The 15,481-nt window shown below is 43.0% G+C and overlaps 2 protein-coding genes across 3 annotated transcripts in view; both read left to right on the top strand.

Annotated features, from left to right (window-relative positions):
* Positions 1–2,593, top strand: part of LOC108285298 (zinc finger protein 155) — a 10,106-nt gene extending 7,513 nt beyond the window's left edge. For both annotated transcript variants that reach the window (XM_037729191.1, XM_017502393.2), the window contains exon 4: positions 350–2,593. In XM_037729191.1, coding sequence (XP_037585119.1) covers positions 350–1,647 — 1,298 coding nt within the window. In that variant the 3' untranslated portion in view covers positions 1,648–2,593. The remainder of the gene's footprint in view (positions 1–349) is intronic.
* LOC119466689 (zinc finger protein 222-like) overlaps positions 1–15,481 on the top strand; it is a 31,831-nt gene that overhangs the window by 8,704 nt on the left and 7,646 nt on the right. The window contains 1 exon segment of the mRNA XM_037729155.1: positions 15,369–15,480. Coding sequence (XP_037585083.1) covers positions 15,369–15,480 — 112 coding nt within the window.

Raw genomic sequence — 15,481 nt, forward strand, 5'->3', positions numbered from 1 at the left:
TTTTGTATTTTTAGTAGAGACGGGGTTTCACCATGTTGACCAGGATGGTCTCCATCTCTTGACCTCGTGATCCACCCGCCTCGGCCTCCCAAAGTGCTGGGATTACAGGCTTGAGCCACCGCGCCCGGCCAAATGTATGTATCATATTTTTAAATGAAGTCTATTATTGAGACACGATGTCATTCTGAATTGGCCTCATACAAACCAGAAATCAGGGTGTACTTGGAAAACACAAACTGAACATTCTCTGTATTCATTAAAGTTTAATGTCATGTCCTAACTGTGAAACCTTGAAAGCACTGAATAAAGTCTTTACCTGTACACATCTCTTAAATCTGTGTCCTTATAGGAGGCAAGATCCAAACTGAGTTGGAGTCTGTTCCAGAAGCAGGAACACATGAGGAGTGGTCCTGCCAGCAAATCTGGGAACAAACTACAAATGACTTAACCAGGTCTCAGGACTATATCATAAATAACTCTCAATTCTTTGAACATGGTGATTTCCCCTCCCGGGTTGAAGCAGGACTGTGCATAATTCACACAGGACAGAAACCTTCCCAGGGTGGGAAGTTTAAACCGTCCTTCAGTGATGTCTCCGTCTTTGATCTTCCTCAGCAATTACACGCAGGAGAGAAGTCTCATACATGTGATGAGTGTGGAAGAAGCTTCTGTTACATCTCAGTTCTTCATATTCATCAGAGAGTCCACACTGGAGAGAAACCATTCAAATGTGAGCAGTGTGGGAAAGGTTTCAGTCGTAGATCAGCACTTAATGTTCATCATAAATTACACACAGGCGAGAAACCTTATATTTGTGAGGAATGTGGAAAGGCCTTCATTCACGATTCTAAGCTTAAGGAACATAAGAGAATCCATACTGGGGAGAAGCCATTCAAATGTGATATATGTGGTAAGAGCTTCCATTTTAAGTCAAGACTTAAGAGCCATTCTATGGTTCACACAGGAGAAAAACCATTTAGGTGTGATACATGTGATAAGAGCTTTCATCAGAGATCAGCACTTAATAGGCATTGCATGGTCCACACAAGAGAGAAACCATACAAATGTGAGCAGTGTGGAAAAGGCTTCATTGGTAGGCTAGATTTTTGTAAGCATCAGGTGGTCCACACAGGAGAGAAACCATATAATTGTAAAGAATGTGGGAAGAGCTTCAGATGGTCCTCACGCCTTTTGAACCATCAGCGAGTTCACAGTGGAGAAAAACCCTTCAAATGTGAAGAATGTGGGAAGGAATTTTATACAAATTCACAACTGTCCTCCCATCAGAGAGCCCACAATGGAGAAAAGCCATATAAATGTGAGGAGTGTGGGAAGGGCTACATTAGTAAGTTTAATCTTGACTTGCACAAGAGGATCCACACGGGAGAGAGACCTTATAATTGTAAGGAATGTGGGAAGAGCTTTAGCCGGGCCTCAAGTATTTTGAATCATAAGAGACTCCACTGCCGTAAAAAACCATTCAAATGTGAGGACTGTGGAAAGAGACTTGTACACAGGACATACCATAAAGACCAACAGAGAGACCACAGTGGGGAAAACCCATCCAAATGTGAGGACTGTGGGAAACGCTACAAGAGACGCTTGAATCTGGATATACTTTTATCATTATTTTTAAATGACACATAATTGTTAATATTTATGGGGTACGGTGTGTTATTTTAATATGTGCATATAATTTATGATGAAATCAGTGTAATTGTTATATCTGTCACCTCAAACATTTACCATTTCTTCGTTGGAAAATTCAAAGTCCATTTGAGAGGAAGTGGTAGACAGCAAGGGAAGGGTCTGTGGAGAGCCCCTGCCGCACGGGTCAGTGCCTCATCCCCACAGAACATCAAAAGCAGCCTGGGGAAGAAAATCAGGCTACAGGCACTGGTAAGGGAACCAGCACAGGGGCTTGTGACTGGAGACATGCGCATGGCTGCACAGATAGAAGAACCTCTAGCCCACTCAGGTAAAAACTTGCACAAACCTCCGGCTCACTCAGTTAAGGGAACAAGGCCTGACACAAAAATGCCTTTGTCCTTTGTATAATCGTCAGGCTCCCAGGAAAGTTTCTTCTTTTGTGGGCATGAATACAGTGGGCTTGAATACAGTAGGCTTCAGTAGGTTCGGGTTGGCACTTTCCTTTGTGAAGAAGGAAAAGCCCAGCCTCTATAAAAACATCACTTCAGCTCCTGATTGGTCTCGGGCCAGGGTCCAGGACCAAGCTGAGTCATGCTTTCTCCAAGACAGCCCACAGACTAGGCACATTCCTTCCCTTGCCCAGTCCATAAAAACCTCAGACCCCAGCCTCATAGTGGGCAACTTATTTGGGTCCCCATCTCCACTGTGGAGAGCTTTTTTCTTTCACTTATTAAACTTTCACTTCAATTTCACCGTTGCTTCTGTGCTTCTTAATCATCATGGACATAAGATTAAGACTCCGGGTGATATCTCACAAGAGAGACTGCTGCAGTGTGGTGCATTTGTGAGATTACAACACATTTTTAGCAATTTGTAAATAATCAAATGTTGATGATAGTCACCTTTAGTGCTGCGGAACAGTAAAACGTATTCTTCCTGTCTACCTCTACTTTTGTATCTCTTAGCCAACCTTTGGCCATCTCACCCATCTCCTACACGTCCTTGCCTCTACACTCACTGTTCTACTCTCTACTATGAAATCAGCTTTTTTCGTTTCCACATATGAGTGAGGACAGTCAGTATTTCTCTTTCTTTGCCTGGCTTGTATTACTTAACAATGTCCTGCAAAACTCATCCATGTTACCACAGATTACAAAATTTTGTTTCCTTGTTATGTCTAAAGAGGATTCCATTGTGTATATATGCCACCTTTTCTTCATTGATGTGTTGATGGACATTTAGTTGGATTCCGTATCTTGGCTATTGTGAGTAGTACTGCAATGAACAGAATGCAGATATCTCCTTGACATACTGACTTCCTTTCCTTTGGATATACCCAGCAGTGGGATTGCTGCATCACTTGAATCTTATGCCTCAGAAGCTCCCCATAGGAAAGAAACTATGCGAGTGCGGAGGGTGGTGGTATGTGCTTCATTCAGGCCTCAAGTCTTCAACTTCAGAGTGTCCACATTGAAGAGAAATGTGAGTAATGTGTGTAACAAAGTCTTTGCTCAGTTTTCACGACTACACTCTCACCTAAGCATTCACAAAGGGGAGAAACATTAAAATATGAGGCACATAGCAGGCAATTCCCTTTGAGTTCATATATTGTAACAGAATCCATGATGATGATACATTTCATCCAGTCCTGTAGGAGAAAAAAAAGTGTTTAGGTTAAAGCTTGTTTCAGCCATAGTTCAGCATACCCCAGTGGTCCTGGGACTGTCATAGTGGAGAACCCTTGCAAATTGTGCAGTAGGCTTCAAACAAAAGTTTGACAGTTACAGTTATTCAGGAAACAGGCCTTAGAATAAGAGTTTGTTCATGCATTTATAAAACTTGAATCATGAACATACCAAAGTTGATTACCACTAGAATGTCAGCTACATGTGTTTTCTGCTGCATCTTCACAACTTTAACACTATCACTTTGTGTTCACTATGTGTTAAATGAATCAAAAGGAACAAACATGTTTTTAATTGTATCTAAGAGAGGAAATCTACAAATGTTAATTCAGGGACACCTTAGTTGAAATGCAGAGTACTGCAGTTCATAGCATTATTTTATTTATTTATTTGTTCGTTTTTGAGACAGAGGCTGACTGATTGGAGTGCAGTGGCACAATCTCGGCTCACTGCAACCTCTGCCTTCCAGGTTCAAGTGATTCTCTTGCCTCAGCCTCCCAAGTAGCTGAGACTATGCGCCACCATGCCTGGCTAATTTTTCTATTTTTAGTAGAGACCAGGTTTCACCATATTGGTCAGGCTGGTCTCAAACTCCTGACCTTGTGATCCGCCCTACTTAGCCTCTCAAAGTGCTGGGATTACAGGCGTGAGCCACCACACCTGGCCTACAGCATTATTTTGATAATATCTGTTCCCAATTGGTTCCTGCCTTCCCCTCCTCCTCTATCCTGAAGTTGTATTCCTAGCATTTGTGGCTTTCTGTAGTGTTCCATTGGTTGAATACAATATAAATTCAACAATAATTTGTAATTTTTCTCATACCAAAGGCTGAAAACATTGTAATAAATTCAGTAAAACCTCTTAATTCAAATGTTTAATACCATAAACGTCTTTTCCAATTATAATCACAAAAGCTGAAATTCAATCACGTCATGAAAAATGGAAAATTCCTAAGTATGTGGAAACTAAACACTTTTTTTTTTTTTTTTTTTTTTTGAGACAGAGTTTCGCTCTTGTTACCCAGGCTGGAGTGCAATGGCACGATCTCGGCTCACCGCAACCTCCGCCTCCTGGGTTCAGGCAATTCTCCTGCCTCAGCCTCCTGAGTCGCTGGGATTACAGGCACGCGCCACCATGCCCAGCTAATTTTTTGTATTTTTAGTAGAGACGGGGTTTCACCATGTTGACCAGGATGGTCTCGATCTCTTGACCTCGTGATCCACCCGCCTCGGCCTCCCAAAGTGCTGGGATTACAGGCTTGAGCCACCGCGCCCGGCCGAAACTAAACACATTCTTAAGTAAATAACGTCAAAGTAAATCAGAAGTGAAATTAGGAAATGCCTGGAGACAACTGAAAATGGAAACAATGGCCAAACTTACAGAATGAGGCAAAAGCAGTGGTAGGAGGGAAATTTATACCTGTAAATGCTTTAAAAAGAAGGAAAGATCTGACATCCGCAACATAAGTTTATTTTCATGAACTAGAAAAAGAGAAGGAATCTTACAAAAAGTGAGTAGGAGGGAAATAGGAAAGAAAAAAGATCTGACATCCACAACCTAAGTTTATTTTCATTAACTAGAAGAAGAGAAAGAATCTTACAGAAAGTGACTAAGAGGGAAATATTAAAGTATAATAAATAAAAAAAGAGAAGTAGAAAACAAAGAAAATCAACCAAACCAAGAGGTGGTTATTCTGAAAGACTAACAAAATTGTGAAAACATTAGCAGAACTGACTAAAAAATAAAGACCCAAGTAACTAAAATCAGAAACAAAAGTGGGGACATTATTACCAATGTTTACAGCAGTGAGCCACAGCACCTGGCTTGATTTTTGTATCATGTAAGTAAGGGGACCAGTTTCAATCTTCTGCATATGGCTAGCCAGTTATCTCAGCAGCACATATTGAATAGGGAGCCCTTTCCCTATTGTTTGTTTTTGTCACTATCATCAATGATATGGTTTGGCTGTGTCCCCACCCAAATCTCAACTTGAATTGTATTTCCCAGAATTCCCATGTGTTGTGGGAAAGACCGCACAGAAAGTCAGAATTATTAATTAAAAGGGAAGCAGAACTAAGAATTTTAAAAATTCACAGCCTATCTACTTTGGAAAATTTAGGAAACCTGTTCTGCATAAAACAAGGGTAGAGATAAGCAAACAATTTATGAGATTACTTTGGATTGGTTATGTCAGCTGAAGCCAGGACCTGTTGTCCAAGACACATTGGGGAAGAATGACCCCAAAGTCATCTCAGAGATCATAGAGGCTGCCCCTGCCATCACAGACCCAGAGAGCAAGGACCTGGGGAACAGAAGGGACTTTTGATGCCAAGTGCCCCTAACCTCTTGGGCTCAGTTCCCTGCATGCTATGATTGTGTCAATACATTTTATCTTTTGGGAAGGCAGAGTAGATCAAGGATACAGCTATAACTGGCGTATGAATAGTGATCACTCAACTTTCAGAGAGTGGGTGTTGACATCATAAGGTCTGCACATTCACCTTATTTTTGTGTCTAAACAAAATTATGAAGTTTTTAGTTTAGAAAAATAGATAAAAAACAGTAGACTACATTTTTTTAAAAGAAGAATATTGGTTTATAGGCCAATGTATCTTTATAGGGAGAAAAAATCAGGTTACCTTCAAAAGAGCAGGTTTTTAGATGAATTGTTTTCTAATTTAGCTTTATAATTTTTTTCAACCAACCAATGGCAGTTTTCAAATTGCTAACTATAATAAGTTATATTTTACCAAGAAATAGGAAGAAACTTAAAAAAATTTTTTTTAAATGAGGTATCTGTTGCCTGGGCTGGAGTGCAGTGGCGGCATCACAGATCACTGCAGCCTCAATCAAACTCCTGGGCTCCAGTGGTCTTCCCACCTCAGCCTCCTGAGTACTTGGGACTACAAGACAAGGCCACCACGCCTGATCATTTAAAAAATTTTTATAGAGATGAAGTCTCCCTCTAATTACCCTGGCTGGTCTCGAATTCCTGGGCTCAAGGGAATGTCCTGCCTGGCCTCCCAAAGGGCTGGCATGACAGGTGTGAGCCACTGCACTCAGCCAGGAAGAAACTCTTAATAAAACATGCTCCCTCACCTGTAGAATCCTCCCGTTTTACTGCATTTACAATCTCAATGTAAGATTGATACTAATGACTAACTCTTCATCAGTCATTATTGCTCTGAGGTACTGAGCAATTCACCATATTAGCTGAAATCTGATGTTTCTGCATCTAAAGGAGAAATATGAATACCATAAAAACTTTATGGGAAGACAGCTATTCCACGAGGACACCGCTTCTTCACTGGTAGTTGTGACCTTAAATGGGGGTGGCTTTTCCAGCCAAATCAGTGGTTCCAACAACCCCTGGAGTAGGGGCTGGTGTCTTCCTGCTCCTCGTGGCTCATTGCTCCTGCCAAACCATTCTAACTGGTTTTTTTTTTTTTTTTTTTTTTTTTTCCGGATACGGAGTCTCGGATTGTCGCCCAGGCTGGAGGGCAGTGGCGCGATCTTGGCCCACTGCAGCCTCCGCTTCTCAGGTTCAAACGATTTTCTTTGCTTCAGCCTTCCAAGCAGCTGGGATTACAGGCGCCAGCCACCACGCCCGGCTAATTTTTATTTTGTGTTTTTAGTAGAGACGGGGTTTCACTATGTTGGCCAGTTTGGTCTTGAACTCCTGACCTCATGATCCGCCCGCCTCGGTCTCCCAAAGTGCTGGGATTACAGGCGTGAGCCACCGCGCCCGGCCCTGGCTCTTTCTTTAAACTCTTAGTTTTAACCTTCCATTGTCAGGTTATCCTAATCCTTGAAGATTGTATCCCCTCGTTTGTTCTCTTCCCAGTAACACTCCTGTCATCGTGGGAGGCAAAGCCGTCTATCCAGTATTTTCGCTCAAAGACTCAGGGAGAGAGGACGACTCACAGGGTCACAGGCCACATTCCCCACCAGGCGCTCAGAGATATGGGATACGTTCCCGGTGGCCATTGCGGTGTGTGTAGTCAAGGACCACCGCGGAGTTCAACGCTTCCCCCTGAAGGGTGAGATTATAGACATTTTCCTTTCGCAATTGAGGAAGTGGAGTCTAGACACACTGTGTCGCGGGCAAGGAGGCTCAAGCGGGTGGACCAGTAAATTCTAGGACGTGTAGTCCATCAACTCCGTGGAGTGGCGGACCCTTTGGCTCAAGCCGTTGAACCGGGGAATTCTGGGAAATGGAGTCCGGACGCTCTGTGGAAGTGCGAGCACTTCTGGTCTGTGAGCGTGTGGTGGCTACTTTACTTAACCACGTAGTTTGAGCCATTTCTGCGTCTGGCTGATACTTCCGGACTTGTCACCTTTGCTTGGGGTTCCAACGACCCAATGATCGATGATCCAAGCAAGGGAAAAGGAGCCTTGGCGGAGAGCGGAGGTTTGAAGTGGCGGGGAATGGGGTTTTGTTCCCGTCCACGGAGCTTTCTGGCATGGGAGGGGGCTGTGCTCGCGTCCCGGGGGGTGGAATTGGCGGGGTCCTCTGTGTCCTGCTCTGAGCGTTTCCAGGACTTTGACCTCTCAGCCTGCCTCCCTCCACCCTACGTGTGCGACCTCTTTCTTGCCGTGTGACAAGTGTTACACAATGTCCTTATTCCTTCCATTGCTGTTTTTTGTAATGGGGACATTAGAACCATCCTAGTAGAATCGTTTTGGGGAACTGAAAGAGATAACGCAAATGAGAACCTTAAAGCAATCCCTGCCACTTGGTGGCTAGTGGTCTTTTGTTAACTTCTCCTAAGCGGTCAGGTCCCCGGGTGGGGTCATAGCTCCAGCTGCAGGGGCCCTGTTCCTTCTCATTCTTGCAGGACGCTGGATGATCCCGGGACGCCTTCTGACCTCATTTTAGGAAAGCGAGAGCTGAGTCCGCCTTCCAGGAAGGAAGGGGAGCATTAAACATTTGTGAGGGACTCGAGATGCCGTCAGTGTGTTTCACAGCTTTTGCCTTCCCCAGCCTGACTTTTCCAATAGAGTCACAGGGAAGGGACTTCTTGGCTACTGAGGGCAAATCTCTTTGTGAGTGGTCCTTGGCTTTTATCTTTTATAGAGATATTTACCTCAGCCGAGAGTGTGTAGGTGTGCCCTCGGGCATGGTTGTTGATAATCATTAAGCCTTAATCAGTAACTTCATTCTAAGTGCTTTATACAAATAAATTTAGGCCACACCGTGGCTCTGTGAAGTATTGCTTTTCTCTGTTTTAAAGATGAGACACAGGGTACGTAGCATCCAACTAGTGAGAAGTGGAGCTGGGGTTGGAAGCTAGGCAGTCCAGGTCAGAGCCTGAGCTGATCATTTCTTTTCTACATTCTCCTTGAGGCAGAGGAACTAGCTAGACTCAGGTGGGGAAAACAAGTTACGACATGACTGAAGGGACCTTGAGAGTAAGGCTCATGGGCTTGGACTTCTGGGAATTAAAAAAATTTTCTCAACTACTTTGTTTCACTTTTTACAAGTATTTTGTATTGTTGTGGAATTATGTCATTGTGGAGCAGTCTGAAACGAGAGAAATAGGAGCAGAAAAAGTGTTTTAATTACCCATGAATCCAAGATGTAAAGATATATCCTGTCCCAGGTTATATGCCTCAAGGGCAACATGACTTACTGGGCAGTTCCTCCCTAACTCAAGATATTATCTTTTATGGATTGGACTAGAACCAGTGCTAAGCTTCTGATTGTTTTTTTAGTCTGTATTTGTGTCTATTTGTATATTTGTTTATAAACATTTAAATAAAATTTTTATATTTTAATGTGTTTTCCCATATGTCTTTAACCGTAGAAAATTTTAAATACTGCTAACAGAAAATAAACTAGTGAGGTCGGGTGCGGTGGCTTATGCCTATAATCCCAGCACTTTGGGAGGCCAAGACAGGTGGATCACTTGAGATCAGGAGTTTGAGACCAGCCTGGCCAACATGGTGAAACCCCGTCTCTACTAAAAATGTAAAAATTAGCCAGGCGTGGTGGCACATGCCTGTAGCCCCAGCTACTCTGGAGGCTGAGGAAGGAGAATTGCTTAAACCTGGGAGGTGGAGGTTGCAGTGAGCTGAGATCACGCCACGGCACTCCAGCCTGAGCAACAGACTGAGATTTAAAAAAAAAAAAAAAAAGAAACTAGTGAACTGCTGTATTATATAATGCTCAGTTTTATTATTCCCGTTATTATCCTTATGACTATTTCCTGATATTTAAAATATTTTCATTTTCAAATGATTTAAAAGCTATAGAAAAGTTGCAAAAATAGTATAAGGAATTCAAATATACTCTATCCAAATTTGCCAGTTGTTTACATTTTTCCTGGTTTCTTTGTTGATGACCATCAGCCAAATACCACCAGGAACATAACTAACCGAAGACAGCTGATGATAGCTTTCTGCAGCAAGGAAGTCCACATACATGGTAAATGTGGGGTGTTTTGGTAAGAGGCATTTAGGAAGGGGTGGTATAGGGTTTCAAATAACATGCTAGATAATAATAGATATTAAAAATATTGTTATCTATTGCATATCAGATCTGTTAAAAGACTGCTAGTAGTTGTTGTGTTACTCATTAGATAGTATCGGATAGCATATTACCTAACATCCTGTTATCTAATCTACATTTACATTTTAAATTTGTTCATTTTTTCATTTAAATTCCTATGCCAGGCACAGTGGCTCATGCCTGTAATCCCAGCATTTTGGGAGGCCAAGGTGGGTGGATCACCTGAGGTCAGGAGTTCAAAACCAGCCTGGCCAACATGGTGAAACCATGTCTCTACTAAAAATGTAAAAATCAGCCAGGTGTGTTAGCACATGCCTGTAATCCCAACTACTTGGTAGGCTGAGGCAAGACAATATCTTGAGCCTAAGAGGTGGATGTTGCAGTGAGCCAAGATCACACCACTGCACTCCAGTCTGGGTGACACAGAGAGACTCCGTCTCAAAAAATAAAGTCCTTATGACTGTCCCCTGTCCCACCCTTCACTTGCAACACCATTCAAAGTCCAGTTTATGCCTTGTGTTTAGTTGTCACATTCCATAGTTTCTTTAGTCTGGAGAGATTCCAGAGCCTATCTTTTATAAACATGGTGGGGTTTTTTTTGTTTGTTTGTTTTTTGTTTTTGTTTTTTTGCTTTGGAGTCTTGCTCTGTCACCAGTCTGGAGTGCAGTGGCGCGATTTTGGCTCACTGAAACCTCCTCATGGGTTCAAGCAATTCTTCAGCCTTAGCCTCCCAAATAGCTGGGACTACAGGTACGTGCCACCACACCCAACTAATTTTTGTATTTTTAGAAGAGACAGTTTCCCCATGTTAGCCAGACTGTCTTGAACCCGTGGTCTTAAGTGATTCAAAGTGTTTCGGTCTCCCAAAGTGCTGGGATTACAGGCGTGAGCTACCACGCCCAGCCAGTGTTTATTTTTTAAACAGTCAAGTTATTTTGGAGAAAGATTTCATTGATACATTTCATGTTTAGTTTCAGATTATGTATTGTTGGTGAGAATATCACACAAGTGATGAGGTTTCCTCTTTATTGCAGCATAACAAGGTTCACATGATGTTGGTTTGTCTGTTCGCTGGCGATTTCCACTATGTTCACTTGGCCAAGATGATGTCTTTCAGATTTGTCCACTATAAAGTTACCTTTTGGTTTTTTTAAACAAAGTTTTTTATTGGAAGATACTTTATTGGTGAACATTCTACTAAAGATGAGCTTCTAATTCTCTTCATTTATTCATTTGCTTGTTCAACTCTAAGTATTCCAACAATATGGGCTCAGAATTCATTCTTATTAAAGTAAATGACATGTGGATTAACAATTATTTTTTTCAACTCTATTGAGTTATATTTAACTTATGATAGCATTCACTCATCTCAGGAGTACAGTGCTCTTTAGGAACTTCGTAAAGTGGAGTAACCATCATCATAATTCAGTTTAGTTATTTTTCACCCCCAGTTGGACTCTTCATGCCCATTTAATTATAAATGAGTCCAACCCCAAATCCAGAGCAACCAGTAACCTACTTTTTCTCTTATGTATACATTTGCCTCTATGGACATTTCACATAAATGGAATCATACAATCCATGGATTTTTGTGACTGGCTTCCTTCTCTTAGCATGTTTCCAAGGTTCATGCATGTCATTTAATGAATTGCTACTTCATTTCCTTTAATTTCCAAATTAGATTCCATTACATGGATATGCCATGATTTTTCTATCCATTTACCCAGAGGAAGGCATTTTGGTTGCGTGCAGTTTTTGGGTTAGTATGAATAATGCTGCTGTGATCATTCATATGGCTAATTCACGTGTCCGAGTTGCTACACAGCATTGCCAGCCACCATTTCATGCTTCCCTTTTTGCTGTCTGGCATTTTCCAGGCATGATTCCACCTACCTTCATGCTCCATCACTCAGGACTCCGAAGATTCCAAAAAGTAGAAGGAAAAATGACCACATTCAACATGAGTAGAGCTTACCTCTCTTGCTATTAAAATTCCTGTTTATTGCTCATATATATTTTTCTCTGTTTTGGGAAGACTCAAGGAGGAATCGGGCATTTGGGGACCTGCTATGTGCCAGTTGCTTCCTTTGTCTCTTTTTTGTTGACTTTGCATTTGGTTTTTGGTTTGGGCTTTGTTTTGTTTTGTTTTTTACTGTTATATTATGGATTAGAAAAATTAGTTGAAATAAACAGTGTTCCCACCTACTTCCTTGCTCTCAAATTAGCCTGTTTTTTCTTCTTGTGCTGTTCCTCATGTATCTTCATAACTGTATTTTTATTGATGATGGAGTTCCTTATGTGAAGGGTGCTCTATATACCAAGATAACATGTCCTTCTTGTTTTCTTCATACCTGTCCATCAGATAGTGAGTCCCCCATTCTGTGGAGGCTCACATCACACATGTTAGTTCCATCCCTCTTAGATGCCCCAGGGATCTTCTGACCCACTTCCTGAGTCCTCTGGCCCCAGGAATGAGCTATTATTTAAGGTATCTCAATCAGCGGATCACATGCCAAGCTCCTGTGTTTTCATATTCTGTCCTTTCTGTCTTAATCCATGTGGCCAGCTCACATCTGTGGAGGGGTGGCCTGTGTCCCATTTATCACTTTGTCTTGCTTATAAATATCCAGCTGCTGTCCAGCCTGTGCCCCCAGGCTGCCATCCCTGCACTGGGCCAATTGCCCAGGATATAAGTACTCCCCCTTTGCCAGTCCAGAGTTCTGTCAAATTGGACCCTGCTGGCTGCACCAATTCCATGAAACAGGCTCACTAGTTATAGACTTGGTGAGTCTACCATGACAGAACACACTCATAGATGACAAATTACATAAAGCAGATTTGTTATGTGTAGGTTACAAGGGACAACAGAAGCCTATCCACTGTAAGCCAGTCCTCCAAGGCTCAAGAAGGCTGCCTAGAGTGGGTGGAGTCAGGACTGCACATGCCCCATTTGCACCATAGCCTCCCCAGTAGCTGGGATTATAGGCACCCACCACCACGCCCAGCTAATTTTTGTATTGGTAGTAGAGATGAGGGTTTTACCAGGTTGGCCAGGCTGGTCTTGAACTTCTGACCTCAGGTGATCCACCTGCCTCGGCCTCCCAAAGTGCTGGGATTACAAGTATGAGCCACCACACCTGGCCAAATGTACCATTTCTATATGATAATAGAGCTTTGTCTCTTCTCAAATGGAGCCTGCCCAACTTTATTGGTAGGGTTGGGCATTTAAGAGTTTTAGAGGGTTGCTTACAAAATATTATCTTCCCTAGGAAGGACATGTACAAAAGGGTCCAGGTGAGAATGGGCAGTTTATGTCACATGTGTACTCCAGTGATAAGATGTACTGTCGCCATCAGTGCCCAATAGCAAGCAAAGAATTGCCATTTATACAAGCATTCCTTGTGGCTGCCTTAGGCAATATATCCAAAATTTCAGAGGCTGGTGCACCTCAGTATCAATGTTTTGTTTTCACAGACTCTAGTCAGTACACATGTAAGATGTGAACCTTGTACCTTCATTGGACTAGCATTTCCCTCTTGACAGGAATGGCAAGGACCTAGAGACCTGGCTCCATCCCTAATTGTGCTGTTCTTTTTGGGATAGAAAAATCTGTCCTCCCTCACCAGCAATTCAGGATAGCCAGGATAGCATGTCCTCATGGTATTGCCCATACCTGTCCTTCAGGTCATAAGTCTGTCTGTATGGAGGCCCACATCATGCTAATTGGCCTCCTTCTTCTTAGCTGCCTCAGAGAACCCACTTCACCCATTTCCAGAGCCCTTTGGCCCCAGAAATGTGCAGTTACGTAAAAGGCCCATAATCAGTATATTACATGCCATGCTCCCCTGCTTTCATTTGCCGTCCTCTCTTTCTGAATCCATGCAGCCAGCTCACACCTGTGAGAACAACTGCTACTACCGTATCTTGCTACATTTTCATTAACTCATGGGCTGTTGCCAGCAGTCCAGAGGGGCGACCTGTGCCCCACTTACCACTGTTTTTCCAGTAAACCATCCAGCTACTTTTCAGCTCCTGTGACCCCAAGCTGACATTACTGCCCTGGGCCACAAGCTAGGGGTATTACTGCTTCCCCTTTGCTAATGCATGGTTCTGTCAGACCAGACCCTGTTGTGCCAGTTCTGTGGAGCAGGTTCACTGGTTACCAACTTATGTAAGTTCAGTGGAAGGGTACACTCCATACATGATTAATTACATGAAGCAGATTTATTACTTACAGGTAGGCAGCAAGGGAAAACAAAAGCCTACAGTTGCCTGTGGGCCAGTCCCCCAAGGCTCAGGAAAGCCGCCTGGGGTGGGTAGAGTCTGAATTGCATGCGCCCCATTTGCACTGAGTGGAGGCACCCCAAAAGGCAATCTGTCCTGGATTATATGCTTAAAGGACAATATAATTTACTGGGAAGTTCCTCCTTAATTTGAGATGTTATCTTCCCTAGGAAGGACATATACCTTGCATTTATAGCAAATTCTATGGTTATTATTGAGACTTATTAGCAAGAAAGTGGGGAGAGTCAATCTAAGGTCATACTGAAAATTGCCCAGTTACCCAAAACTTGTTTGTTGGGTAATTATTAAAGAAAAGTGGTAGCATCCAGGGTTAGACTATGAGGGAGAACAATGAGTGTTATCAAACTAGCTTGGGACTGAATTACTAAATGTTGCTGGGGTCATAGGCGAGATTCATTGAAACCTGTATATGCGTAGCCTAGGACACAGCATTTAAGAGTTTTAGGGGGTTACTTAAAAGTGGACTCAATTAGTGCACAAAGAAAAAATACAGGACTTCATTTTCTTTTCTTCCCTTCCTTCCTACTTGCCTTCTTCCTTCCTGCCTTCCCTCCTATTTTCTTGCTTCCTTTCTTCCTTCTTTCCTTCCTGCTTTCTCCCTTCCCTCCCCTCCCCTCCCCTTGCCTTCCCTCCTTCCTTTCCTTTCCTTCTTTATTTTTTTCTTTCCCTCCCTTCCTTTGTTCCTTCCTTCCTTCCCTTTCCCTTCCTTTTCCTTCCTTTCACTTCACTCCCCTTCCCTCCCCTCCGCTCCCCTCCCCTTCCCTTCCCTGCCCTCCCCTCTCCTCTCTCTTCCCCCTTTCCCTCTCTTTTTCCCCTTCCCCCCTCCCCTCCCCTCTCCCTTTCCTTCCCTCCCTCCCTTTTTTTCTCTCTTTCTTTCCTTCCCTCTTTTTTCTTTCTTTCTTCTTTTTTAGACGGAGTTTCACTCTTGTCACCCAGGCTGGAGTGCAGTGGCGCAACCTCGGTTCACTGCAACCTCCACCTCCTGGGTTCAAGCGATTCTCCTGCCTCGCCTTATTTTCATCATTGAATTTCTGGTGGAGCTCAGGAAAATCTGTCATTATCAGGACACAAACAGAATAAGTAGGAAATCTGTAAGTTGATCTATGTCTTTCAAGATCTAAAACAACTTTACACTTGTCTTTCATGCCAGCACAATGCTACTGTCTCCCAACAGTCCTTGGCCATATGATCGAGATGACATCTGCTTGATGTTGTAGGAGGCAGTGACCTTCAAGGACGTGGCTGTGTTCTTCACTTAGGAGGAGCTGGAGTTGATGGACCCTGCCCAGAGGAAGCTCTGCCGAGATGTGATGCTGGAGAACTTCAGGAA

Source organism: Cebus imitator, unplaced genomic scaffold (assembly GCF_001604975.1).
Source record: "Cebus imitator isolate Cc_AM_T3 unplaced genomic scaffold, Cebus_imitator-1.0 Scaffold296, whole genome shotgun sequence".
Lineage (NCBI taxonomy): Eukaryota > Metazoa > Chordata > Mammalia > Primates > Cebidae > Cebus > Cebus imitator.